We start from the raw sequence: 26,465 nt of genomic DNA on the forward strand, positions 1-26,465 counted from the left end.
AAATGTCGCATTCCCGATCTCCTCTGGAGTGTTTTAAGTCAGACACATGTTCTCCCTGCTACCCTCCCTTGGGAAGAGTCCCCCTTCTGCCCCATGGTTTGCTTCAACCATGGTGTAATGTTACCACTATGGCCATGGCTGGCGCAGACCAGAATCACCTTATGACCAACGCTTGCAAATCCTGTACAGATGAAAGCAAGATTATGAGGGAATTTGGGTACCCCTGTAATACAAAGGCTTGCAGCTATGCTACTAGCATTATATTTTCCATAAGAATTATGGTTCTTATCATTTTAAAACGAATATTGAGATTTTTAATGTATATAATAAACCTTGCTATATAAATGAATGAAATACTTCATTACTCAGGAAGTGGTCCTATTTGCACAATACACCAGTATGACTGTATTACCATTTGTGCTATCAGGTCAGCATGCTACTTTCTTGTCCCCTCAAAATTTGGGCCAAAAAACCCGTGTTGAATAGATTGCTGTCTCCCCTAGCAACTGGCCCCACTGATGTAGAATATGGATGAATTAAATTTTGTTTACATTTTAATGAGAAACGGCTTAATTTGCACTTCTCAAGCCAACATGCGAAGCAAAACCCAACGTCACAGTGCATTTCTCTAACGAGAGAGAGAGAGAGAGAGAGAGAGAGAGAGAGAGAGAGAGAGAGAGAGAGAGGTGGGGAGCCTGCTTTAAAATGCATTGATTACCAAAAAATAATGTACAAAAATGCATTATTTTATGGAAATTGCACATATAGATTTGTAATGTCAAAATGGCACACCAAAATGTGTTTCTTCAAAGGAATTTGCATGGAAATGCTGATTGTTTTCAACTTTTTTTATAGGAAAAAATAGATAAATTGTGAATTGCAACAGAAATGTGCAAAACTGACCTTAAAGATTGGGGGAAATGAGAAATTGGGTGGACCAAAATTTGCAGATTTGTCCATATCTACTTAGGAAAGACCTGTATCTCTAGAGACGCAGGTGAAGGAAAGAGATTTAATGAAGCCTATAAGTGTTTGGGGCTCTACCTGTTTCCCTCTGTGATGAGCGGCTTCTCTGGGTGTGTGGTAGATACCAGCGGCACCGCAAAGTCATGTGAAGCTTCTCCCGTTCCCTCATGCAGAAGAGGGGCACCTTCCTCCTCCTCTCCCTCATGACCTTTCTTCTTGCTCCCAGCTCCAGGTGACACTCCATCAATAACATTGCCAAAATTCCCTAGAGGTACAAACCAAATATAGGAGAGGGGTAACAGAATTAGGCTACATCCAGGACCAAAACATTTAAACACAACCGGAGAGCCAGAATGTTGTGAATGCATAAAGATAGGAAGGTTAGGTTGTTTTGGAGGAAATACCATTTGAAATTAGGATTACTGATTTATATGGATCGAGAAAGGAAGATTAATTCTATTTGATTAATTGGGAAAATTAATTGGGTAAATGTCTAAACAGGAAGTGAACATGCACAGTCGATGTAAATACAGTGGACGCTCGGTTTGCGAACGTGATACATGCGGGAGGCATTTCGCAACCCGCAGTGTTCGCAACCCACAGCGCCATGTCTGTGCACGCGAGGTTTGCGATTTGGCACGTCTACATATGTGCAAAGTGCAAATTAGTGCTTCTGCACATGCGTGAGCACTGAAACGCAGAAGTAACCCGCTCCGGGACTTTCGGGTTTCGGCGCGTCCGTAACCGAAAAAGCACAACCTGAAGCATCTGTAACCGAGGTATGACTGTAGGAATGGATGGGAAAGTATTAGAAATTACGAAAAAGTATTTTACTGTGAGCAGCAAAAGGAAGGAGGGAGAAGAAGCATCTTGGAGGTGGGGGGGGGTGGAAAGTCAATTGTTAAGTTGGCCTTAAATTTGAATTAATTTGTTTAAAAGTTCAAAAATTAATGAAAATCAATTCAAAATAATAATAATAAACACAACCAGATTATAACTAGATATTTTCCACACACAGACACACACACGACATTATGGATAATATTTGAGTTTGAGTTTTGAATTCTTAAAAGTTTTCCTCTCATTGACCCTTTTTCTGAAGACTCCTCCTAGACAACATCCTTGATGGTCTTAAAAGAGAATTAGACAAGTTCATCCATGGCTACCAGCCACAATAGCTATGGTCTATCTTCGCTGTCAGAGGCAGCCAATTTTTGGGAATCAAAAGTAGGGAGGATGCTATAGGAAACCAGGTCTTTCTTCTGGCTTCCTATAGGATTCTGGTTGGCCACTGTGGATTAGGTGAGCCTTTGGCCTGATCCAGCAGGACTCTTCTTGTTCTCAAAGGTTGTATTACTCTTTGCTGTGCAAATACATAAATGAAGTCCTTTCTCATCTAGCCTCTCCCAAGTCCATGCTTGAGTAAATATTAGTAAATATCCTTGTTTACTAAGGAGGCCTTTCCTTATCAGAAAAAACCACTCTGTTCTTGAACATGGAGAATGATAAAGGTGTTACCGCAGCTACTGCATACAAACAGGGAGGGATAGCCCAGGTCGAGCAAGGCAGGGTCAAAGTAGAGACATGTAAGAACTTCCCTGCGGTTTAATGACTTGTTGGAGTCTTCCTTAAGTCTGCTTTCTGGTCTTAAATAGAAGTTAGGATGTTCATCTTTAATGCCTGCCTTATTTGTTGTTGTTTAGTCATTTAGTCGTGTCCAACTCTTCGTGACCCCATGGACCAGAGCACGCCAGGCACTCCTGTCTTCCACTGCCTCCCGCAGTTTGGTCAAACTCATGCTGGTATCTTCGAGAACACTGTCCAACCATCTCGTCCTCTATGGTCCCCTTCTCCTTGTGCCCTCCATCTTTCCCAACATCAGGGTCTTTTCCAGGGAGTCTTCTCTTCTCATGAGGTGGCCAAGTATTGGAGCCTCAGCTTCAGGATCTGTCCTTCCAGTGAGCACTCAGGGTTGATTTCCTTCAGAATGGAAAGGTTTGATCTTCTTGCAGTCCATGGGACTCTCAATAGTCTCCTCCAGCACCATAATTCAAAAGCATCAATACTTTGGCGATCAGCCTTCTTTATGGTCCAGCTCTCACTTCCATACATCACTACTGGGAAAACCATAGCCTTATAGTGGTGCAAAAACTAATAAAATCACGATTAGAGGGCAGATATTATGGCATCCCAGTTGAACACAGATGATGCCCATGCAACTCTGATGAGATTGAATCCATTGGGCATGTTCTTCTATACTGCCTGTTGTATTGCGATACCCAAAGAGAGCTAATTCAACCACTACTAAGGAAATTATCTGGCCACTCAGAAAACCTATGTTAAGTATCTCCTTGCCAACAACAATCTGAATATCACCAGGCCTGTCGAGAAATTCGGTTTTATGGCAACGGGGACAAGACAGGCTGCGGTGACAGTGATGGCTGACGAATGAGCACTGATTTTAAACTTTGGAACACAGATTTTAGTTGAAGGAGTGTTATTTTTAATGTAAATAAGTTTATAGGAAATTTCTAATTATGTCCACCTCTTGATACTGATGAAGCGTATGTTTCTGTTGTTAATTTTTCTGTCTGGTGTTTGACTGCAATAAAGATGGATTGATTGAATAAAGTTACCTGCTGATAGTTGTGCAGATTTTTTTGTTTGCCTATTGTGCTACAGTTTGAGAACAACCTGACCTAGGAGGAAAACCAGGATATCAGAGCACGTTTGATGTTCCTGTTTTCCTATTTATGACTGAGAAATGGCATCTGCAATAAAAAAAATGCAAAACCTTTGCTGACTAGGAAGTGTATTTGATTTCTTTTCAGAGCTCTGAGTTGCAAAAGAGAGTGAGACAAAGGCAATATGCTTTGTAACACATTGCATGCTCACAGTCATCACATACTATTTCTAAAAAAAAGAGCAAAATGAAATAATTCCCTGAGAAATGTCACTTATGCTGTTTAACTTTTTAAAATCTTCCTCAGAATTCCCAGATACGCCTCACCAGAGAAGGCACTTCCAAATTCACCTCAGCAGAGTACATTAGCAACTAGTTTCCTGGGATAGCTCAGTCAACAGAGCATAAGACTCTCAATCTGAAGGTCATGGGTTTGAGTCCCTGCATTGCAGGGGGTCAGACTAGATGACCCTTAGGATACCTTCCAACTCTACAATTCTATGATTCCTTTGTTGTTGTTGTTGTTTAGTCATTTAGTCGTTTAGTCGTTTAGTCGTGTCCGACTCTTCGTGACCCCATGGACCAGAGCACGCCAGGCACTCCTGTCTTCCACTGCCTCCCGCAGTTTGGTCAGACTCATGCTGGTAGCTTCGAGAACACTGTCCCACCATCTCGTCCTCTGTCATCCCCTTCTCCTTGTGCCCTCCATCTTTCCCAACATCAGGGTCTTTTCCAGGGAGTCTCTTCTTCTCATGAGGTGGCCAAAGTATTGGAGCCTCAGCTTCACGATCTGCCCTTCCAGTGAGCACTCAGGGCTGATTTCCTTAAGAATGGATAGGTTTGATCTTCTTGCAGTCCATGGGACTCTCAAGAGTCTCCTCCAGCACCATAATTCAAAAGCATCAATACTTTGGCGATCAGCCTTCTTTATGGTCCAGCTCTCACTTCCATACATCACTACTGGGAAAACCATGGCTTTAACTATACGGACCTTTGTTGGCAAGGTGATGTCTCTGCTTTTTAAGACGCTGTCTAGGTTTGCCATCGCCTTTCTCGCAAGGAGCAGGCGTCTTTTAATTTCGTGACTGCTGTCACCATCTGCAGTGATCCTATGATTCCTAACATGTGCCAAATATTGAGGATGCCTCCAGACTGTCATTATTTTGCAGGAGGGATTCAAGAGCGTGCCACAAAATTTAGGTTTGCGTATTTACAGTGGATCAAAGTACTCTGTTATCCCTGCACAACAAATCCGCTTTTTAAAAGAATCAGACATCTTTGCAGTTAGGAAAGTGACAAGGAAATGCATTGAAAAGCGTGGAACGAATGGATGTTTAACAGAAAGGTGTATAAACACGATGCAAGCAAATTAGGGCAAGTACTCAATGTCGTATAATCTGCCTGCAAACAAATGGGAATAACTGCTCAGTAAAGACTGGATACAATCTAAGATCCATGTAAGCTTTGTGCAAGCAAAGCAGGAGGAAAGCTCAATAAATAGGTCATCTGGGAGGAGCCCTTTAAAATGCCCCTATGAAATCATTTTTGGTTTTCTCAAAATTCCCACAGAGGTTTCACTTGAACAGGGTCCTCCAAGTTCACTTTGAATTTTGCTACTGGAATAATACAGTGGCAAGTCTACCTTTGATGTTGGAGAACATGAATTTAAACTAATGCCTGTAGGACAGCTTTTATCAGTCCATTGTGGCTGGGATACAAAAATCAGTAAGGCAAAGTTGCTGAGTTATATGACTTATGTATTCAGTGATCTGTGTTTGCCTGAGCTTGAGTCTGGACTAAGGATTCTGAGCTCCTGTGCTCTGATTCGATACATGAGGTCCAATCACAGAGCATTTCAGGATTTGGGCCTCTGCCATTGGCCCTTGAACTCTGACTCGTGATTTGCGGCTTGGAAGTTTAGACAGCCAATCACGTTGGGAGTGGGAGTGGCCCAGGCTCTCAGGAATGTATATAAGCAGTTGCTTTGCCCCTGTTTCCCAGTTATGGAGTTCAATAAAGTCTCTTGCTGTTATTGCTGTGTTGTGCCTCATGGGAACCCACCTACACCTCAATGACCCTCTTGCTCACAGAATTTAGTACACCGATCCGTATTCCCACCACTGAAGATCCAACATCCTTATTCTGCTTCCGTAGCAAAAACTGGCCCAGAACTTGAAAGAGGAAAAGCTGATGTGGTGCCAGGTTTACACCAGATCCTCTAAATTTCCCCCTGACCCGCAAGCACAGTCAGATAAATCAGTTTGATAGCAACATCAGCTTGTAGATTCTCAATCATATCCCCACCACCTCCTGTTTTTTTATATGCCACTTTCCCACAAAACTGTGGCCAAAGTGGTTTACAACATATCAAGTGAACAATTTAAGCATAACAATTCAAATATATATGTATGTATGCATGTATATGTATATATGTATATATGTATATATGTATATAATAAAAAGGTAAAGGACCCCTGACAGTTAAGTCCAGTCTCAGACGACTCTGGGGTTGCGGTGCTCATCTCACTTTACTGGCCGAGGGAGCCAATGTACAGCTTCCGGGTCATGTGGCCAGCATGACTAAGCCGCTTCTGGTGAAACCAGAGCAGCGTACGGAAACACCATTTACCTTCCTACCGGTGTGGTACCTATTTATCTACTTGCACTTTGACGTGCTTTTGAACTGCTAGGTTGGCAGGAGCAGGGACCGAGCAACGGGAGCTCACCCCGCTGTGGGGATTCGAACTGCCGACCTTCTGACCAGCAGGCCCTAGGCTCAGTGGTTTAGACCACAGTGCCACCCACATCCCCATGTATATAATAAACAATTATAAATAATAATGTCAATAAATACGGTACATACCCAGAAAATCAACCCATACAAGTTTTGCATCAAACACTACAAATAAATAAAGCAATCTAAAACTTAGCAGCTTAAAACTAAACAGGAGAGAGAATATTTGATTTTAATTAATTTGATCAATTTGATTTTAATTAATTTTTATAATGAAATGTTTTTAGAATCGTTGGATTATTTTGATTGTTGTTAGCTGCCCTGAGCCCAGCTTTGGCTGGGGAGGGCGGGATATAAATTATTATTATTATTATTATTATTATTATTATTATTATTATTATTATTATTATATTACCTGAAACAGGAATAAAGGAGTAGAAATAACAACATCCACACACACCAGATAATGAATCTATTTCTAATCGTTTGGGTCCAAGACTCAGCCGTCCAAACAGTGTTGACACTCTCCACTCTGGCTTTCATCCCGAAGGACCTTATGGCCGCTATTATCATGGGCTCTCATTCCACACAGAAGATTGTAGCTTTCCTCCTACATTCTCCCTCAAATCAGCAGACATTCATCCAGCCTGGAGGTCATAAACCAAGTTTTTTTTGGGGGGGGGAGGACCCTTGGCTTTGTGGTGACTTTATAGCCCTTTCTCCAAATTAAAGATAAGGGTAGCAGTGGACAAGGTAGATCCCCCCCACACTTACCAACAGACACCTCAAAGCTTATTGGTTTATCTCCAACCTTCCTATCGATCATCGTAGCTTCAAAAAAGGCCCCAAAGAGAAGGAATTCCTCAAACTGCTCCTCATGGATCTGGTAGCAGGTAGAAAGAAAGAAAGAAAGAAAGAAAGAAAGAAAGAAAGAAAGAAAGAAAGAAAGAAAGAAAAGGAGAAAAAAGAACAAATTTGATTTATTGCACATATAGCTCTCTGTGAGGGCAAGCATTGGCTCAAATAAAGAGGAACTTAGAAGAGCTGTATCCATTTTAGTCTTGCGTCATGTCAAATTTCTGAGCAGGTTTAATCTGATGCTGTCTTGAATCGACAGCCCACTCCGATGGCTGAATTTGTGTTAACCGTAAGAAAACGTTTATCAATGCTAACTTCTGGCTGGTTCAGACTGTGGCTGTCAGCTTTGGCTATGCACTACCTTGCACAACATGTCCTCAACCAGAGGCCTCTGGCCTTTTAAGAAATAATGCACTCTGGGAATTTGTGTTTCATGTGAATGTTGTGAACTATGAAAGATCCTCTGACTCTTTACAGGGTCAGCCAACTTTTTCAGCAGGGGGCCAGTCCTCTGTCCCTCAGACCTTGTGGGGGGCTGGACTATATTTTGGAAAAAGAATATGATGCAAGAGCACCATGAGCCCCAGTGGCTGCTTACCTGTGTCTTGTGAGCGGCAGGGGCTAGTGGCGGCAGCCGGACAATGAGCGACACACGAAAGGACTCCAGAGATGAGCTGCTTACAATGGCGGCTACTCGAGCACTGCTGCTGCTGGCACCAACAAAGCCCAGCCCCCTTCCTCCCCTAGGCAGGGCAGGGAGAAGCCAGGAGGAGGGAGGGAGGAGGCACCGGCCCCGTCGCCGTGTGAGGGAGAGGGAGGGAGAGGGAAAGAACGCCCGTGTGCTGGTGATCCACGTGGCGATTCCTGGACTGTCCATGGGCCGGATCCAGAAGGCAATTGGGCCTGATCTAGCCCATGGCCCTTAGTTTGCCTACCCATGCTTTATAGAGCTACAGAGGCCAGGGATCTGTGGGGTGAGGGAGAAGCTGTGGTTTCTAAAACAGACAGGCCATAAGCAAGGTGGGGAACCCATAGTTCTACAGATATTGTGGGCTACCATAATCCCAAGCCCTTGGCCATGCTGGCTGGGTCCGATGGGAGTTAGAGTCCCATAACATATGGAGGACCACAGCCTATGGGCCAACCTTGTAAATGAGATCCGCTTTTCAAATTGAGCACCTTTTGAGAAAATTTACCTCAGGCAGCACATCAAAAGGCTCCACCTCCACATCTGTTGAGTTTGTTTTATCTGACGGGGAAGGTTTTCCATCTTCAGCTCCTTTGTCTTTGTCTTTTCCCGATCCTTTTGAGCCTTTGGAGTCTTTGTCCTTGGAAGGTAGCTTTATTTCCTTGATCATCTTTGAAAACTTTGATTCGTGGGCTCCCCCGGAGAGGATCTCCACTGCGAGCTCGATCAAGAGCCGTCCCCTGAAAGAGACACCTTCGCCGTAACCTTCATTGAGCTCTTGGTGGTCGTCCATCAGGGTGTGGTTCCTGGGGGAGCCGTAAAGATTGATCCAAGCAGGCCCAAAGGTAGGCAAGAACCCTGAAGAAGACATATATGCAACAAACGTCAAAGGAATGATAGGGGAGGGAATATGGTCAGGCAGGCATCTGTATACTTAGCTTAATTCTGGGTAGGTATAGCAGCTTGCTGCTCAAAGAGGCAAATTCCTGCACTTACTCACTTTTAAAATTACACATGGAGATTTAACTCTTCTTCAATAGTTGGTGTCAAATGTGCTCCAATAGTGTCAAAAAGAATAATAAAACATTTATGCAAGGTTTTTTGTTTTGTTCTTTACAACTCCATATTCCAGAGATTCCTCAAACAAAATTTGATTTGGTTTTATTAATATTATTATTTATTAGAGTTTATCAAGAGAAATGAAAAACTTCTTTTTTATTTTGTTCAAACTAAAACATTAAGCCAGAGGCAGAGAGAGAGAGAGAGAGAGAGAGAGAGAGGAAGTGATATGATAAAGAAAAATAAAAGAAAAATTAAAAGAAATAAATAGAGAAAGTTAAGAAGCTGTGCATAAACATTATTCACTTCATCCACACCAGTATAACACCCAATAAAGCAACTTTCTATAAACGATTTATCTTCAGCCCTCAAATCCAAATGTAATTATTTCACAAAATGTGATTTGAATTGCCACTTGCTGTTGCAAGCCCTCCATCCTAACTCTGGTGAAAACAGGATGTGTTTATTCTCCAAACCACCTCCTGAAACAATGAAATGATATAAAAAAGAGATGGCCTTCAGAAGCTGGCTCTTTCTGAAAGGCTTTACTGCCCTTCCAAAGATGCTCAGACTTGGGTTCTGCTTCTGCTCATCCTAAAGGGCAACAGAGAGAGAGAGGACCAGAAATGCCTCTATGACACAGACATTTTAAACAATCCAGAGTTGCCTTTTTAAAACTGATCCATGCATAGCTCTTCACCTTTATCTCCATCCTGTTCATTCGAGATCTTCTTCAGGTCTATGAAGTGGGTGGCTAAGGCTACGTCATTCATGCTCCCTTCGTCCCACACCTGGATTTTGACCCTTCGGCAGAGAGGGGGGAACATCTCTTTAAAGACGACCTGCTCGTGCCACACGGGATCGGCGCAGTTCTTCTGCACCGTCGTTCGACCCTAAAATGAAAAGTTGTAGGTTAGTTGCGGGATCGACAAGGTTAATGCACACAAAATCACCTTCAGACATTACTGCGGGGAAGCACTATTCTTCTGTTCTTGTGCATGCTAGTGCTAAGGATTGCAGAATTGGAGCGATTCTCACAAGCTAGTAGTGTCTGCTTGCATGGCTATTATCACACAATCACCTTACCCCCCAAATGCGCCCCCTCGACCACTTCAGTCAGTGGAACTGGCACTGCTACAAGTGCCACATGACACCCGTTTCACATTTGTGAAAGCTCTGTCTTGTGATGAGGCAGCGCCTGTCCTCTGCAACGGCCTGCCTGTTGACATCAGGCAAGCATCTCTGTTGTTATTCTATTCAGCACCCACTAAAAGCATGGGCTGCCTACTTGAAGCAATGGAGAGGGGAAAACCAAGCATTTGTCTTGACAGAATGCACATTTCTTGTGCAAGCTGTGAAGAATGGGAGGGCAGCGGTGGAGGGTGAAGAACCTGTTGCAAAAGAGAAGGTGGGTGTCAGGGGACTGCCATGGGAACAGGGGAGGGAGCCAGGGGGATACAGAGAGCCTCCAATGCTTCTGAGGAGCAGTGCCTAGTCCAGCAGTGGGGAAAGCCACACCTCCAGTAGAGCAGAGGGGGAAGGGGGCAGCCAAGCGAGGGGAGGGCTCGAAGATGCTACTGAGAGCTCAAGCGCCTCACCTAGCCTGGCTGGCCAGGAGAGGTGAAATGTAAGTAGGGGACGCGGAGATTTGGAGTGTCTAAGTTCTTATGTTGGGGGAGAAACGGGAAGCGGCCACTCACGGAATCTGCAAGTGACTAAGACGGACATGAACTTTGTGGTTCTGCACTGTAAATAGTTTGCACCAAATAAAACCTGTTAAAGACAGGTTGGAGTCCTGCCTGGTTACTCACGAGCAACCACCATCAGCACCTGACAGTGGGTAAGGAACCAGCTGGGTGGAAATGGCACAGAAGCAGAGGTTGGCCAAGCATTTTTCAAAGGAACCTTCAGAGCAGTTTGACAGTGGAACAGATTGTCAAGGGGAATGATGAGCTCTCCTTCGCTGGAGGTGTTTTAAGCAGAGGATGGGCAGCCATCTGGCAGGGTTGCTGTAGTTGCAAGATTCCTGACCTTCAAGATCCCTTCCAACTCTGACATTCCATGTTCCCATTATTAAATTACTTGATGGGTGCATAGCTCCTGGCCTGGAGTGCCTCCAGATTGTCAGTATTCTGCATGATGGATTCAAGGTCATTCTGAATCCTAAGGTTTGCCTATGTAAGGGGATCAAAGTGCTCTGACACCCTAGCACAACAAATCCACCTTTGGACTTCAGTGTACAATGCTAGCAAAATACATTTTGGTGCCATAAAACTGATTGCCAGCTAAGTGTACTGATGTCATACCAATGTCATATACTGTACCATGCAAACACAATAAAAACAAAAGAACGTAAATATTGCAAGGAATCCCAATCCGATCTGGATTATGTTCCAGCCCTCTTTGTTACAAACTCTGATTGGTTGGTGTTGGTGTTGACCTTTAAAGTCCTAAACGGCTTTAAGGAGCATCTTCATGCCATCGTTCAGCTTGGACACTGAGTTCTGAGGGACTTCTGGTGGTTCCCTCACTGTGAGAAGTGAAGTTACAGGGAACCAGGCAGGGAAGTTACAGGGAACACTCCCCTCCCCCCACCCATCAGATGTCAAACAGATAAACAACTACATAACTTTTAGAAGACATCTAAAAGCAATCCTGTATCGGGAGGTTCTTGATGTTTGATGTTTTCTGTGTTTTTATTACGTTGGAAGCTGCCCAGAGTGGCTAGGCAACCTGTCAGATGGACAGTTTATAAGTATATTATTATTATTATTATTATTATTATTATTATTATTATTATGTTTTATACCACTTTAATGGTTACAGCATCTGCCAAAGAATCCTGACAGCTGTTGCCTGGTGACAAGGCAGCTAATCAACCAACCAACATGAAAAAGTTGCATTTGTGATCACGTTGACCCACTTACCATTAGACCTGCAAATGTCACCACCACAAATGGATCCACAAGGTCCTTGCTGTCACCCATGAAGGCTTTTGTTACGTTGGCCATGATGCTTGAGTTCATTTTGGGAAGCCCTTCAGCTTTGTAGATTCTCACATAAAATCTGGCCCAAGGCCTTTCTGATGGAAATCCTTTGGGAATCAAGAGGTTCCTGCAGAAAATGAAAAAAGACCAGTTCTCTGAAGAAAGCTAAGTGATTTTTTTTAAAAAAAAAGAAATGTTTGCTCAGACTTAGGAACAAAGTAGACAAGATACTGTTCATGCAATAAGTAATTATGTAGATTTATTAATTTAAAAAAGCAAGTATAGAAGGGGCTGATCCAGATCAGGACTCTGGGAGTGGAGAAGGAAGTCTTTGCCATTCCCATCCCCATTGCAGTCCTGATCCTAATGGGGGGCATGCCTGCTATTTACCTTTTAAAGGTCATTTATGCAATTGCTAATTTCATTTCAATTTCATTCATACACTTCCATTCTGCAAAAGCACCCAAGGTGGTTTACATTTAAAAACCACGGTTGCCAGGGTCCCCCAGGGAGAAAGAATGACCGTAGCCAGTTCATGTTTGGCATATAAATAATTCTCCTGTGGCAGGGAGGGTTTGCCTCTTTTGCCCAGGACTAAGTAAGATACCAGTCGAGAGAAGCCATTCCACAGGCTTTTGCATTGCAACTGCCATCTATATATGTCAGAGTCAGAACGCCGGCAAGATGGTAATTAAGTTGTGGCCGTACTTCTCTATCTGCTCTTCTGCATCACTTGCTTTCTGAGTGGCTTGCAGAGTGTCTCCTTTCCCTGCGACGCTGATGTCGCACTTCAGATATCCTTTGGTTCCTGTCCTTATGTCCGCAGGGTCTGTGAGGACAGCCCACTTGTCACAAAACTGATGACCTGGAAAGGAAACATACAAGCATGAATGGTCCACAGGAGAGCTTCTGAAATCGTTGTCTCTTGGGGGAAGGGGTAGGGGGAGACATGTGCATTAGCAGCCAGCAAATCACCAGCAATAACTATTCTTTCCGCTCCGTGAACAAAACTGGAAACACTCTGGAAAGTAAATGTATTTCATTTATTCAAAATGTTCTTAACCTGCCTGTCAAGGTTCTGTTTTGCTTTTGCAAACAAAACCCTCCCATTGTGACTTCTTTGCAGCACATCAAATGAGCAAATGAAGAATAAACCCTTATCAAGACCCATCAGGTACTGGAAAGGCCATAGCTTAGTGGTAGAGAATCTGTTTTGCATGCAGAGGGTTCAAACGCCATCTTCTTCAGTTAGAAGCTGTAGTGCCCTCCATAGTGGAGTGTCAGGGATTGGCTGGACGAGGAAGAGCCGCCTGCCCAAGAGCCCCCCCCCCCCCAGGAAGGGCACAGAAGACAATGACTTGGATCAGTGGTCCCCAAACTAAAGCCCACAGGCCAGATAAGGCCCAAGGGACTCATTTGTCCAGCCTGCGGCGACCCCCACTGCCGGCTGGTTCTGCCCGCTCTTATCGGCGCTGCACAGCTGCCCACTTCCAACTAAGTTTGTTCTGGGTATTTTTTTTTTATTATTCATTTCAACTGCGTCAGAACAACATGGCTACCTACCTGAATCTTACATACAGTGGATGCTCAGGTTGCGAACGTGATCCGTGCGGGATGCATGTTTGCAACCTGCAGCGTTTGCAACCTGCAGCGGCGCATCTGCACACGCGCAGGTTGCGATTCAGTGCTTCTGCGCATGCGCGGCCGCCGAAACCTGGAAGTAACCTGTTCCGGTACTTCCAGGTTTCGGCGGGTCCTTAACCGAAAAAACACAACCTGAAGCATCTGTAAGCCAAGGTATGACTGTAGTCTGTTTGCCATGAGCAACCTGTCGTCTAATTTTTGTTTCCCACCCACTGCCATGGCAAACCATACGCTCAGAGATTCTGTGAATCAGCCTTGAGATACAAGTGTAAACAAGATCACTAATTAACAAAAGAAGGGCCAAGTTGAAACTGCGTATCTTACCTGGCTCATTGTAAACGGTCCCCAGATCTACTTTAAAGGAGCCGATCAATATGCTCCCTATCAGCTTGTTATGCATAACCTGTTGGAGGAAGATGCATGAAGGATTATATGCTTGGTACATGAAGCATTTACAGAACAGAGATCAAATACTATTCATGTCAATAATGGAAGGAGCCTAGCATTTTTATTTTATTTTTTAATGATATTTTATTAGAGTTTTAGTAAAAACAATAAACAAATAACCAAAAAAGAAAAAAAGCACATACAATATAAAATACAAAAAATACAAACATCCAATATAGAAAAAACAAGAAAAAAGCAAGAAACACACACAAAAAAATAAAATAAAATAAATTCCTCTTTTTAAAATTTTCATCTTTGATTCACTTATTTTCCTGACTTCCTCATGCCTCCCTTTTTTGTATCCCTTTTAAAAATTAGTACAGCAAATTCATATCCAGTTAATTTATCTAATTATCAATCCAATCTTATTTTTTACCTTGTTGCTAGAACCCCTTCAGTTCATTTCAATGTCATTAACATTCAAAGATTTTACAATGTTTCTGTAAATAAATTTTAAATTTCTTCCAATCTTCTTCCACCGACTCTTCTCCCTGATCTCGGATTCTGTCAGTCATTTCCGCCATTTCCATATAGTCCGGAGCCTAGCATTTTTAATACTAGGCAGTGAAAACCTTGTATGTTGTAACTAATTCCCGGCTCTGATCCTTTGTCATACTCTAGCACAGAGTTTCTCAAACTTGGGTCTCAGCTGTTTTGGGACTACAATTCCCATCATCCCTGACCACTGGTCCTGCTAGCTAGGGATGATGGGAGTTGTAGTCCAAAACAGCTGGAGACCCAGGTTTGGGAAACCCTGCTCTCGCATGACCAAGAAAGGGTGCAATTCAACCCACCTCACCCTGTCCCTCTTCCCACAATGAACGTAAGAATGGCACAATGGGTCAGTGCATCTGGCTGTTAACCAGGGACAGCTGTGGGCAAAATTCCTGCGTTGCAGGGGGTGGGCTAGATGACCCTCAGGGTCCCTTCCAACTCTACATTTCTGTGATCGGAAGAACCTGCTAATCAAGCTAATGGCCCATCTAGACCAGAGTCATTTTCTTATAGTGGGAAACCCACAAGAAGGACCTGAAAAGAAGAGGACTCTCCCTTCTTGCGACTTCCAGCAACTGGTATTCAGAAGCATTGCTAACCCTGACCAAGGCAAATAGATTTTTTTAAAAATAAAACAATCACAAATTTGATTTGAAGATGAATAAAGATTTCTGCCAAGCATTCTGCAATTTGTTCCCACGGAGTGCCTATTTGTCTCATTCTTTCCATTTTATTCCATTGACACATTTGATTTGCAAAGCAATACAGCATGGTAACTAAAATGAATATTTGATTCTCACCACAGTGAGCGTTATTGTCCAGGCAGCAAGTTAATGTGTCCTCTCAGCAATCAAGAATGATCCTCAACCAAGACAAATCCCCGAGTCTCAACAAAGGAGACATGGTTTTTACATTAGCTGAGAATCTGACATACTTCCTTATGGTCTGAGTTCTGCAGAGTTTTACAGCCTGGCCTTAAGTGCTGCGTTAAGGGTGCCATGCCAAATGCAAGAACCAAGAAGCAGAAAACAGACTTGATAATTTAATAGATGATTGCAATTACTGTTTACCTCCAAGACTCAAAGGCAATGTTAAAAATGCATGAGCAAAACTATCTGTATAAAAATGGTCAAAACAGTTTTCTGTTTGTCCAACTACAAGTCTCGCCTCTCTTTTATATAATTGAGAAATCTGATCTCATCACTTCTTTGGTCATTGTTCTCCACACTTCCTGGTTCAGAAAAACAAATTCGTTTCTGGCCAACTAAAGATGCATATACTCACCGAGATCTTGATAATTTTGTCAAAGAGATGTACTTGGGGTCCAATGAAGTCAAACACAAAATACTGTGGGAAGAAAAAAACCACAGAATTTCAAGTTTATATATATTACATCTCTCTCTCACAGAATTCTCAGCCACTCTCAAACTACGGTCCTCAGGATTCTTTATGGAAGACCATAAAGCAGGGGGCAGAGTTGGCTTTGACTTTATTTATTCATTTACGGACACAAAACCAAGCCAGTTCTTGGCACATTAGGGTGGCCAAAGTGGTGCCCTCTGCATGTTTTTGAACTTCAGCTTCCATCAGCCCCATCCAACATGGCCGGTGCTCAGGGATGATGGCAACTGGGAGTTCAACCGCATCCAGAAGACACTGCAATGACTACCCCCAGAGTACTGTGGGATAGAGAAAAGTGCATACTTCATTGTAAAACGGCGAATTGGTTCCTTCTTTGACGGTTGTCTGCTTCTTTTCATCGCCAATTTCAATAATCACCACGGGATCAATGTTCTCACCGACGAGTTGGCGGGCTTCAATGATGGTTATGGCAATCTGTGAGGGTGAAATGAAGCATATGCTTGTAGCTTCCTACTGAGGGAGGCTTCAATCGTTTGCTATAGGAATGGACAACCTCCCTGCCCCAATTTACCTGATAATTCTGTGATTTCACCTCGCCTTCATGGACCTTTGACTCCACCTTCGCTCTGTTTCCATTTCAGAACACAAGGATATGCATCAGCCTTTAAGATGTTGTGCCTTTTCCATCTTTTAACAACTAGAATGTGATTCAGCTTAGCACCTATACCATTATGAGTTTAGTTAAAGGCAGGGATAGAGAAGGATTTCATCTGGAAATCGCCTCTATACAAGATTGGATCCAAAAGCTGACAGAATATGCCGAATTAGATGGTCTATCAGGAAAAATAAAGAATAAATCAAAACAGGAATTTGTTTCAAAATGGGAAAGAATATTTGAAAAATAAATATAGCAGTTTAAATTCTGTTGCAGCATTCGAGGAACTTCAGGAATAGTTGCAAGGTAGATATAAGAAATTAGATATATTAAGAAAAAGTTTAATTATGATAAAAGTGTGTATTGGCAATAAGTAGTATGAAATGGAAATATGGAATAGATGAGAGGTTGGGTCTTTAGTGTTAAGACCAATATATGTTTTATTGTTTGTTAAGAAAATTATGTGTCTATGGTTATTCCTGCATGTAATTTGGTATTTGTGTTTTTTGTTTTTTCTTGCTGTCAGGGGTTCAGAAGGAGAGACACAGGAGGGGGAGCAAATGGAGAGTGAGGAGGAGGAGTCCGAGGGAGGCGCAGGCAGTGACAGTGGAAAGAGTTATTCCACAAGCCTCTCCAGCGAATCGGAGGACTCACAGAAGGGAGCGCCGATGGCCAGAGCGAGGGGGGTTCCAGGGGGGAAGCCCCAGGAGGAAGGGGCCAGCGGGGAGTCCCTGAGCAGCAGTTGGAAATCAGGACCAGCTTCCCCACCAGAGCGCAGTGGGGAGGGGGAGTCCCAGGAATCGGGACCAGTGCTCTCACCACCAGCGGGAGGAGAGGAGTCAGGTTTGGTCACGCCCACATCAGGAAGCGGGGAAACGGTCAGGAGGAAGGTTACCGGCTGGGCGCGCGCGCCAAGTTCAAATGTACAGGCGAGCGGCACAGCAGGGAGCCCGGGTAGGGAGCCAGGTCCTAAAGCCCGCCGGAAGGAAGGGGAAGACCAAGGGGGGTCAGCGTCAGAGGAGTCCAGGAAGGAGGAAACCCCAGAGGGCAGAAGGACCCAGCGAAGGAAAGAACAGCGTAGGAGGTGGAGCCGGGCTAGGATCTTAAACTGGTGTGGGAGGAGCAGTGAGTCAGAGGGGACTTAGCCGGTCTAGCGTCGAGACGTGGGTCTGCGCGCCCAGAGCTTTGAAATGGAAACTAAACTTCAATAAAGACTTTTGTATATTATATCCACCGGGCGTTGGTCCTCTGTGAGCTGGGATCTAGAGGCAGACCTGACACTTGCTACCGTATTTTTCGCTCTATAACACGCACCTGACCATAACACGCACATAGTTTTTAGAGGAGGAAAACAAGAAAAAAATATTCTAAATGAAACAGTGGATATATGATTTTTGTGGTTCATGCTGTGGTCACAGACATGTGATCTGACGGTGAGTTTGGGGTAGCCCAATGCAAAAATCCTGAGGATCCATGTGGATCCATGCTTTGTAACCACGTTTTTGCGCCATTGCGACCCCATGAAACAGTGGGTGCGTGTGTGTTTTGGTGCAGGCTGTAGCCATGGATATGCTATGTGATCTGATGGTGAATTTGGGGTGACCTAGTGCAAAAATCCTGAGGATCCATGTGGATCCGTGCTTTGTAACCACGTTTTAAGTGGGGAGGGAAGGAAAAGAACTCAAGGGACAAGGAGCTCGCGTGGGGGGTGTGGAGAAGGATGCTGCTGATAATGCAGGAGAGGCTCCTCTCCAGCTTTGCTCCTTTAGAACAAGCAGGCTCTGCGTCTCTCCCTCCTCCCCGGCAAGGAAACCATGATAGTAACCACTCTGAGACAAATCAAGAAAAATTGCGACCAACACTCTCCCCCAACAAGCGCAGTGAGGTCAAAACACACACACACGCAGAGAGGGAACTGGCCCTAAAGTCGCAGGGCGCTGGGGGAGTGAACGGGAAGCAAGAGAAGGAGAAGGAGCCCTCACACACACAGAGACACACAGAGTGTCAATTCTAAAGTCGGAGGGACAGCGCAGGGAGAGTGACGGGAAGCAGGAGGAGGAGAAGGAGCCCTCTCTCTCTCACACACACACACACACACAGAGTGTCAATTCTAAAGTCGGAGGGACAGCGCAGGGAGAGTGAAGGGAAGCAGGAGGAGGAGAAGGAGCCCTCTCTCTCACACACACAGACACAGAGTGTCAATTCTAAAGTCGGAGGGAGAGTGCAGGGGCGCAGGGAGAGCGAAGGGGAAGCAGGAGGAGGAAAACTATAGCTCAAGCACACACACACACAGCCCCTACAGTGGCTAATCCAAAATCGGACAGCAAAAAACTGCAGGCAGGGACAGAGAGTACGGTTTTTTTTAAAAGCAGCCAACCCCGCTCTGCTTCTCTCCCTCCTCCCGGCTAGGCTGGCTGAAAAGCTTCGCTGCTACTTAGCAGCTCTGTGGGGAGGAGAGAGGAACATAGAGGACGGGTTTTTTTAAAGCAGCCAAGCCCGCTCTGCTTCTCCCTCCTCCCCAGCTCGGCTCGCTGACAGGAGCCGCTTACACCTGCTTTGCTGTTTCAAAGCAAGCCACGGACTGCTCACAACTGCAGCAGATTCCCCTGCATTCGCTCCATAACACGCACAGACATTTCCCCTTACTTTCTAGGAGGAAAAATCTGCGTGTTATGGAGCGAAATTTACGGTATATCAATAAAAATATTTTTAAAAAATTTAAAAAAGAGAGAGAGAAGGATTTCATCTGGTTTGCATTTTTAAGCTAAATTGCATCTCCCAGATTAATATACAGATTGGGACACCATTATCAATTAGATTTTGCATTTATATGAATTCTGCGGTACAGAGGTCAACTAAAAGAAATGCACCAAAATGCCTAGATTGGGGTTTCCCAATCTTGGGTCTCCAGCTCTTATTGAACTACAATTCTCATCATCTATAGCTAGTAGGGCCAGCGGCCAAGAATGATGGGAATTGTAGTCTAAAAACAACTGGAGACCCAAACCCTGGCCTAGATAGATAATTGGTAGCCCCTACAAACTAGTGTGAAAATTGAGGTCATGATGGCAGAAACACAGAAATGCAACATTTTGTAAGTGACCCTCAGAACCAACTACTGTGTGAAGACATGGCGGGCCTCAGCTCAACTACTAGCTCACAAGCAAGCTTGACAGACAACCCAGAATCTTGGACAGAAACAAAGGATTGTCAGCTGGCCTGGTTTACCCTATCTTTCTTAAGAAGCTTCCTTGCTGGTCCAGCTGATCTCCCTACAGTAGCTGTAAAACTCTATGGTTGGTGGTGTGCTGAATCTTGGCTGACAGGGATTATTACCATATATGGAATATCACCTATATGATAGGAATGGAGAGAGATTTGAGTGAGTTTACATTTAAAGACAAATCTATCCAGTTTTCTAAAAACATGCTGCAAAACAAAACACAGCCATTCCTTGAAATCTGAATTTTGCAATATTTCTTCACTTTATATCACTGTCAGAGAAACATCGCTCCATTCACTCTGCAGCTTTAGCTATAAAATAGATTTTGAAGGCTGGTTCAATTTCCACTGGAGTCAGCAGCTGCCCTTATTCTGACAACAACAAAGTCTACATCTAAGACCATTGATCTCTTTGTTTCTATGAAAGGCTGTGACAATTACTGTCCATTCTCCATGCCATGTTTGTTGACAGGGAATATTCCTGGTTCTCCTCCCATCATTCTCTCCTACCCCAGACTTCCATCTAGTGACAGTTCTGTCTCGTGGTGACAACATTTTGCTGACAAGGACATCCCATTAGACTGTGTATAAGCACAATGGCCAAGAGATAAGCTATTTGAGCACACTGGCGTTTTGTCATTGATCGTGTCAACAGCAGCAGTGCTTTCCTCAAAGGCAGAAGGACTGGGTGGCCATTTTGTGACCCTGCAGCACAATACCTCTTCTGGGGAGGCCCTGAGGCACCAAAGCTACTGGTGGAGGCTGAGTCATCATACATATTTTCGCCCTCTTCCCCATCTTGACCAGTAAGGAACTCCTGATGTAGGCTATCGGTGTCATCAGGCTCACCTGAGAAAGAAAGAAAGAAAGAAAGAAAGAAAGAAAGAAAGAAAGAAAGAGTGATTCACCTGTAAATATAGACCCAAGAAAACAGTTCTGCTAGTCCAAGGAGTTTTAGCTGTGCTGCTATGGATTTTCCCACTGCATACCCCATAAATCTGTAAGTGGGTTGAGGAAAACCCAGGAACAGATTTAGAGGGTGTGTGAGATGTGTGTAGAAAGAAGAGAGGGTGGTCAGCTAAAACTTCTTGCACTAGTACAACTGTTTCATTGGATACAGACTTAGAGATTATAATAATCTTCCCATCGAGTGTTAAAAACAATACAGCATTAAATATTAAAAACTTCCCTAAACAGGGCTGCCTTCAGATGTCTTTTAAAGATAAGATAGTTGCTTATTTCCTTGACATCTGATGGGAGGGCGTTCCACAGGGCGGGCACCACTACCAAGAAGGCCCTCTGTCTGGTTCCCTGTAACTTGACTTCTCGCAATAAGGGAACCGCCAGAAGGCCCTTGGCGCTGGACCTCAGTGTCCAGTCTGAACGATGGGGGTGGAGACGCTCCTTCAGGTATACAGGACCAAAGCCATTTCAATTTAGTCACTTGCCAGTAGGGATACACAGCCCCTGCTTGTTGCTGTTCAGATCCTACATTCCTCAGCCAGTCCTTGTGCACCATCGCATATCTGTCAACTGCCCTGGAAAAACCCATACATCCTGTTTTCCCCCACAAGAACATGGTGGCCATTTTGGATGGCCTTGCTCTTGTGCAATTTCAGGTCAAGATCTTGCCCCCAAAAAAACATTTTTTGAGGGGGTCCACAATCTTGCATGGCACACCAAAACACACATTTTTGGGTGCTGTGCCCGAAAAAGCCTTTCCCAGGTCTGCGATCTCGCACAGGTCATGTGTCTTGCATGGGATTTCAGACCTGGAAGATGGCGTCCTGGATTTGGGCCTCGCTGTGCTGGAGGTTATGCCATCCATAACAGCCCTATGACCTGAATCTCTGAACATCCAATAGATGCTAAATGTTTTATGAACTTCAGATCCATACAGACAGTAGCGGCCAATGTGGTGAAACAGGTGGCATCCTGAAACAGATGTCACTGCTGCTTACCAGGATGGGGAGAATGGTGGCAAGGTTGGCGCTCCACAGGGACACCAGTAGAGCCAATTAAGACTTTGTACCGGTGTATTTGTTGGCAAGGTGATGTTTCTGCCACCTTGCCAACAAAGGTCCGTATAGTTAAAGCCATGGTTTTCCCAGTAGTGATGTATGGAAGTGAGAGCTGGACCATGAAGAACGCTGATCGCTGAAGAATTGATGCTTTTGAATTATGGTGCTGGAGGAGACTCTTGAGAGTCCCATGGACTGCAAGAAGATCAAACCTATCCATTCTTAAGGAAATCAGCCCTGAGTGCTCACTGGAAGGACAGATTGTGAAGCTGAGGCTCCAAGACTTTGGCCACCTCATGAGAAGAGAAGACTCCCTGGAAAAGACCCTGATGTTGGGAAAGATGGAGGGCACAAGGAGAAGGGGATGACAGAGGATGAGATGGTTGGACAGTGTTCTCGAAGGTACCAACATGAGTTTGACCAAGCTGTGGGAGGCAGTGGAAGACAGGAGTGCCTGGCGTGCTCTGGTCCATGGGGTCACGAAGAGTCGGACACGACTAAACAACAACAACAACAACAACTGGTGTATTTGCGTAGTCTTGACCTCACACCATGATTCCCCAGGTTGCAGATGTGGAGAAAGGGAGGCTGAGAGGGCACAGCTTGCCTAGTGAGTTCACAACTGGGGTGTGACTCTGCAGCAGTCCTGATGTGCAGCTCAGTCCCTTAGCAACTACTCTGCATCAGCACTCATGGCATTTCAGCACAGGGAACGACACTGTCCCCTTGTGCCCTGCAAGGATCCTCCAGACACTTTCAGCTGGAAGCACCCTAAGTAGGCAGGGTTTGTGTTTCACTAAAGCAAACATCACATTTTATCACTCACTTTATCACTTGTCCCTGAGGCTCAGCTGAAATAACTGCCCTGTGACATCATCTCACACTTGTCCTCCATTCCAACCAGCTCTATTATTGACCTAGTAGGTCTTACCCACTGCTCCTTTGTTTGTTATCGTTAATCCCTTCTCTCCTTTCTTCTTCTTCTTCAGCTTTATTCCAGCAAACAACCCTTTCCTGCAAAACCAAAAAAAATAAATAATAATAATTAAAAAACAGCAGTCACAGAAACAGGTGGGGCCTGCAACAAAATATTGTAGTGTGGAGTGGTCCCAGCCAGCTAGCCTCTTTCAAGATACTCCATTGTTTTTCAGATCCCAGCTCATGACTTTTGCAGTGAGGAACTCCCTGTTACGATAGAACCACCAACCGAGGTCTCAGAATGTTTGCTTTCCCTCAACCACCTCTGGTCCAGTTAACATCTTGAGTGTTTACATTCCCACTATGTGCTCTGACGTGAGTAACTAGACCAGGCTATCAGGAAGGTCTCAGACTGTGAACACCTCTTCCTGGTGGGAGATATCAATGCCAAAGGTGGAGATGACCATCACACATGGGACAACTGCATAGGCCACTTTGGTATTGGAATATGAATGAGAATGAACAAAGGATGCTCAGACTGTCCTCATATCACAACATCACGAATATGTTGTTTTCTACCAAGGCAAAACACTGAGTGTCTTGGAGGCATCCAAGGTCAGGTCACTGGCACCAGCTGGACTTCAAAGTCACCAGGCAATCGCCACTGAACAGTGTTGGTGTCACAAGGAGCTACCATAGTGCCGACTTCAACATGGACCATTCCCTGGTGGTGAGCAAGACCCATCTCGAGCCAAAGAGGACCATAACACAAAGCAGGAAGTACAGCCTCTCTTAGAGTCTTGTTGGACTTCTGCAAAGCTTGAGATGCACCCAGGCTGCCGATACCTCCTTGCATAGATAGTGCTGTTTTGGCTACATAATAATCCACACTTTGAAAATGAATTTGCTGCTAGTAGATATGATGTTGCTACCAACAAATTTGTCTTCCTCTGTGTGCAGTAACAAACTTGTTTCAGTGGTATTGCGCTTGAGCAGGGCAGTCTGTATGTCATAACAGCGCACAAGGACAGGAAAAGTCCCAAATTCCATACTGGGCACAGGATCTGGCTTGCAAAGACACACAGCTGAATTTCTTTGGCCACATCCATGTCACACATTTTATGCATATCGAATGCACTTGTCTTCCCTGAAAGATTCTTGAGAGGGTGCTAGGAACTATAGCACCATTAAGGGTAAACTATGGTTCCCAGGATTCTTTGTCCCCCCCCCAAAAAAAAAAGTTCTTCAGATGTATAGTGTGGAAGTGACTTTCCTGCTTTGTTTAAATAAAAAAAATGTTTCCACCCTTAACTGTATGTTTAACAGTAAATGGGTAATGCCTGAAGCCAGAATATTAACTTCTTGCCTCTTCTCATGAGCAGCAGAAGCAGAACAACTTATACAAACTGAAAGTAATTAGGCAAATTGGTCTAAACTTGTATAAGCTGTGCAGTTTGCAGGAAATTGTTTTTCTTGGTACAGAATTCTGAATTAGGCTGTTGGCATCAATTGGGGACATGCTAGTAAAACAGGAGATTGGGTTTCTTTTTACTTTTTATTAAAGATTTCTTGTTTAACAAAAGTATGTGCAATGTCTCTTTTTTCAAGTTACATTTTCTACAGATCAGTTTCATTTGTTGAGACATTAGTGTTACATTAGGAAGAAAAGGGGGAAGAAGTGGAGGGGGGCATGGTGAGTGGTGGTGGGGTCAGGTGTCAATGCTTCTGTTCTACTTAGTGTATGTGTGGGGTTTTGTGTCAGAGTTGCTTGGTTCTCTTTACTATTCATAGAATCATAGAATCATAGAGTTGGAAGAGACCACAAGGGCCATCGAGTCCAACCCCCTGCCAAGCAGAAAACACCATCAGAGCACTCCTGACATATGGTTGTCAAGCCTCTGCTTAAAGACCTCCAAAGAAGGAGACTCCACCACACTCCTTGGCAGCAAATTCCACTGTCGAACAGCTCTTACTGTCAAGAAGTTCTTCCTAATGTTTAGGTGGAATCTTTTTTCTTGTAGTTTGGATCCATTACTCCGTGTCCGCTTCTCTGGAGCATCAGAAAACAACCTTTCTCCCTCCTCTATGTGACATTCTTTTATATATTTGAACATGGCTATCATATCACCCCTTAACCTCCTCTTCTCCAGGCTAAACATGCCCAGCTCCCTTAGCCGTTCCTCATAAGGCATCGTTTCCAGGCCTTTGACCATTTTGGTTGCCCTCCTCTGGACACGTTCGCTTGTGGTGAGAGAGGTTGGGGTTGGCCTAGGGTGTGGTTGTTTGTTTGTGATTGGCTCTGAACTTTGTTTTCATGTTTGAGTGGGGTGGGTGGGTGTTTTGGATCAGGTAAGCCATATTGATTCGTATGCTGGATTCGTTGTCTTGTTGGGCTGTGTATGTAAAAAAAGGGGAGCCATACCGGAGTGAAGGCATCTTCTTCTATTTGTCCTCATGTCAGTTTCAGTTTATTGGTTAGTTTTTCTAATAAGGCTGTTTCCCATACGATTTGACACCATCGCTCCACGCAGCAGATCAGGTTTCTTACCTGAGTAATAACAAGCTAGTAATATTTGCAGCTCGTACCTGACAGTTTGTAACTAAACTAAATGTATTCAGGTTACAGAGACCTCAATAGGCAGGAGTTTTTGTTACCTGATCAGTTATATCTTATTTCCAGAACTGCCAAAGTACTTGAATTAATTACAGGGGGGAAAGCTCAGGCGAGGGCATCTGAAAGAGTGAGACGAGTTACCAACTTGTTTCTGCTGCAGGGGACTTTGGTAACACATCCAGCAAATTTGTCAGCAAAATTTTTTCCAGAGGGGCAGAAGGGGTCCTTCCAGGCTGTTGCTATTTTCAGGTGGGATTCAATCACATACTGGCCATATTCAGCTTGCACAAATTAAAGGTGAATTACTCCTGCACAGCAAAACCCACTTCTGCCCCGGAATTGGAGTCCTTTTTTGGGGGGGCAGGGGGGGGATCCCATTTTTTGCTCAGCTTTCTGTATAACATCCATCTGAGGAGACTTCTGGCTAAAAAACAGAAGCCTCCTCAATATGGTGCTCCTCAGGACTCACCATTGTTCCTAGGGGTGGAGAGGAACGGTGGTCAATGGGAGGTGAAGAAGAAGCCACAGAGATGTGAGTAGCCATGACACCTCACTGCACTGGCTCACATTAACAGCTACAACAGGAATGTGGATGGCACTGTGGTCTAAACCACTGAGCCTGTTGGGCTTGCCGATCAGAAGGTCGGCTGTTCAAATCCCCGCGACGGGGTGAGCTCCCATTGCTCTGTCCCGGCTCCTGCCAACCTAGCAGTTCGAAAGCACACCAGTGCAAGTAGATAAATAGGTACTGCTGTGGCGGGAAGGTAAACAGCATTTCTGTGCACTCTGGTTTCCGTCACGGTGTTCTCTTGTGCTGGAAGTGGTTTAGTCATGCTGGCCACATGATCTGGAAAGCTGTCTGTGGACAAACGCCAGCTCCCTCGGCATGAAAGCGAGATGAGCGCCGCAACCCCATAGTCACCTTTGGCTGGACTTCACCGTCCAGGGGTCCTTTACCTTTTACCTTCAACAGCTACAGCTGCCTCAGTGCCCTGCCAGCTTCCTCAGTGAGGAAGGGCAAAGAAGGGCAAAAGAGCATCACATCCCACACTCTCAGAGCTTATTCACACTTCCACTTGTGTTGTGCCTAGAAAACATGGCTCTCTAAGTGG

At 44.5% G+C, this 26,465-nt stretch overlaps 1 protein-coding gene across 2 annotated transcripts in view; it reads right to left on the minus strand.

Moving 5' to 3' along the window:
- The window catches only part of FER1L6 (fer-1 like family member 6), a 121,714-nt gene that overhangs the window by 75,512 nt on the left and 19,737 nt on the right, over window positions 1-26,465 (minus strand). For both annotated transcript variants that reach the window (XM_081873946.1, XM_081873945.1), the window contains exons 2-13: window positions 22,753-22,835; window positions 20,520-20,649; window positions 16,495-16,549; window positions 16,266-16,397; window positions 15,846-15,908; window positions 13,944-14,022; window positions 12,684-12,840; window positions 11,916-12,102; window positions 9,689-9,881; window positions 8,438-8,787; window positions 7,158-7,266; window positions 1,045-1,231 (exon numbers count right to left, since the gene is read on the minus strand). In XM_081873946.1, the coding sequence (XP_081730072.1) occupies window positions 1,045-1,231; window positions 7,158-7,266; window positions 8,438-8,787; window positions 9,689-9,881; window positions 11,916-12,102; window positions 12,684-12,840; window positions 13,944-14,022; window positions 15,846-15,908; window positions 16,266-16,397; window positions 16,495-16,549; window positions 20,520-20,649; window positions 22,753-22,835 (1,725 nt within the window). The remainder of the gene's footprint in view (window positions 1-1,044; window positions 1,232-7,157; window positions 7,267-8,437; window positions 8,788-9,688; window positions 9,882-11,915; window positions 12,103-12,683; window positions 12,841-13,943; window positions 14,023-15,845; window positions 15,909-16,265; window positions 16,398-16,494; window positions 16,550-20,519; window positions 20,650-22,752; window positions 22,836-26,465) is intronic.

Source organism: Podarcis erhardii, assembly GCF_964252035.2.
Source record: "Podarcis erhardii genome assembly, chromosome: 8".
In the NCBI taxonomy this organism is placed as follows: domain Eukaryota; kingdom Metazoa; phylum Chordata; class Lepidosauria; order Squamata; family Lacertidae; genus Podarcis; species Podarcis erhardii.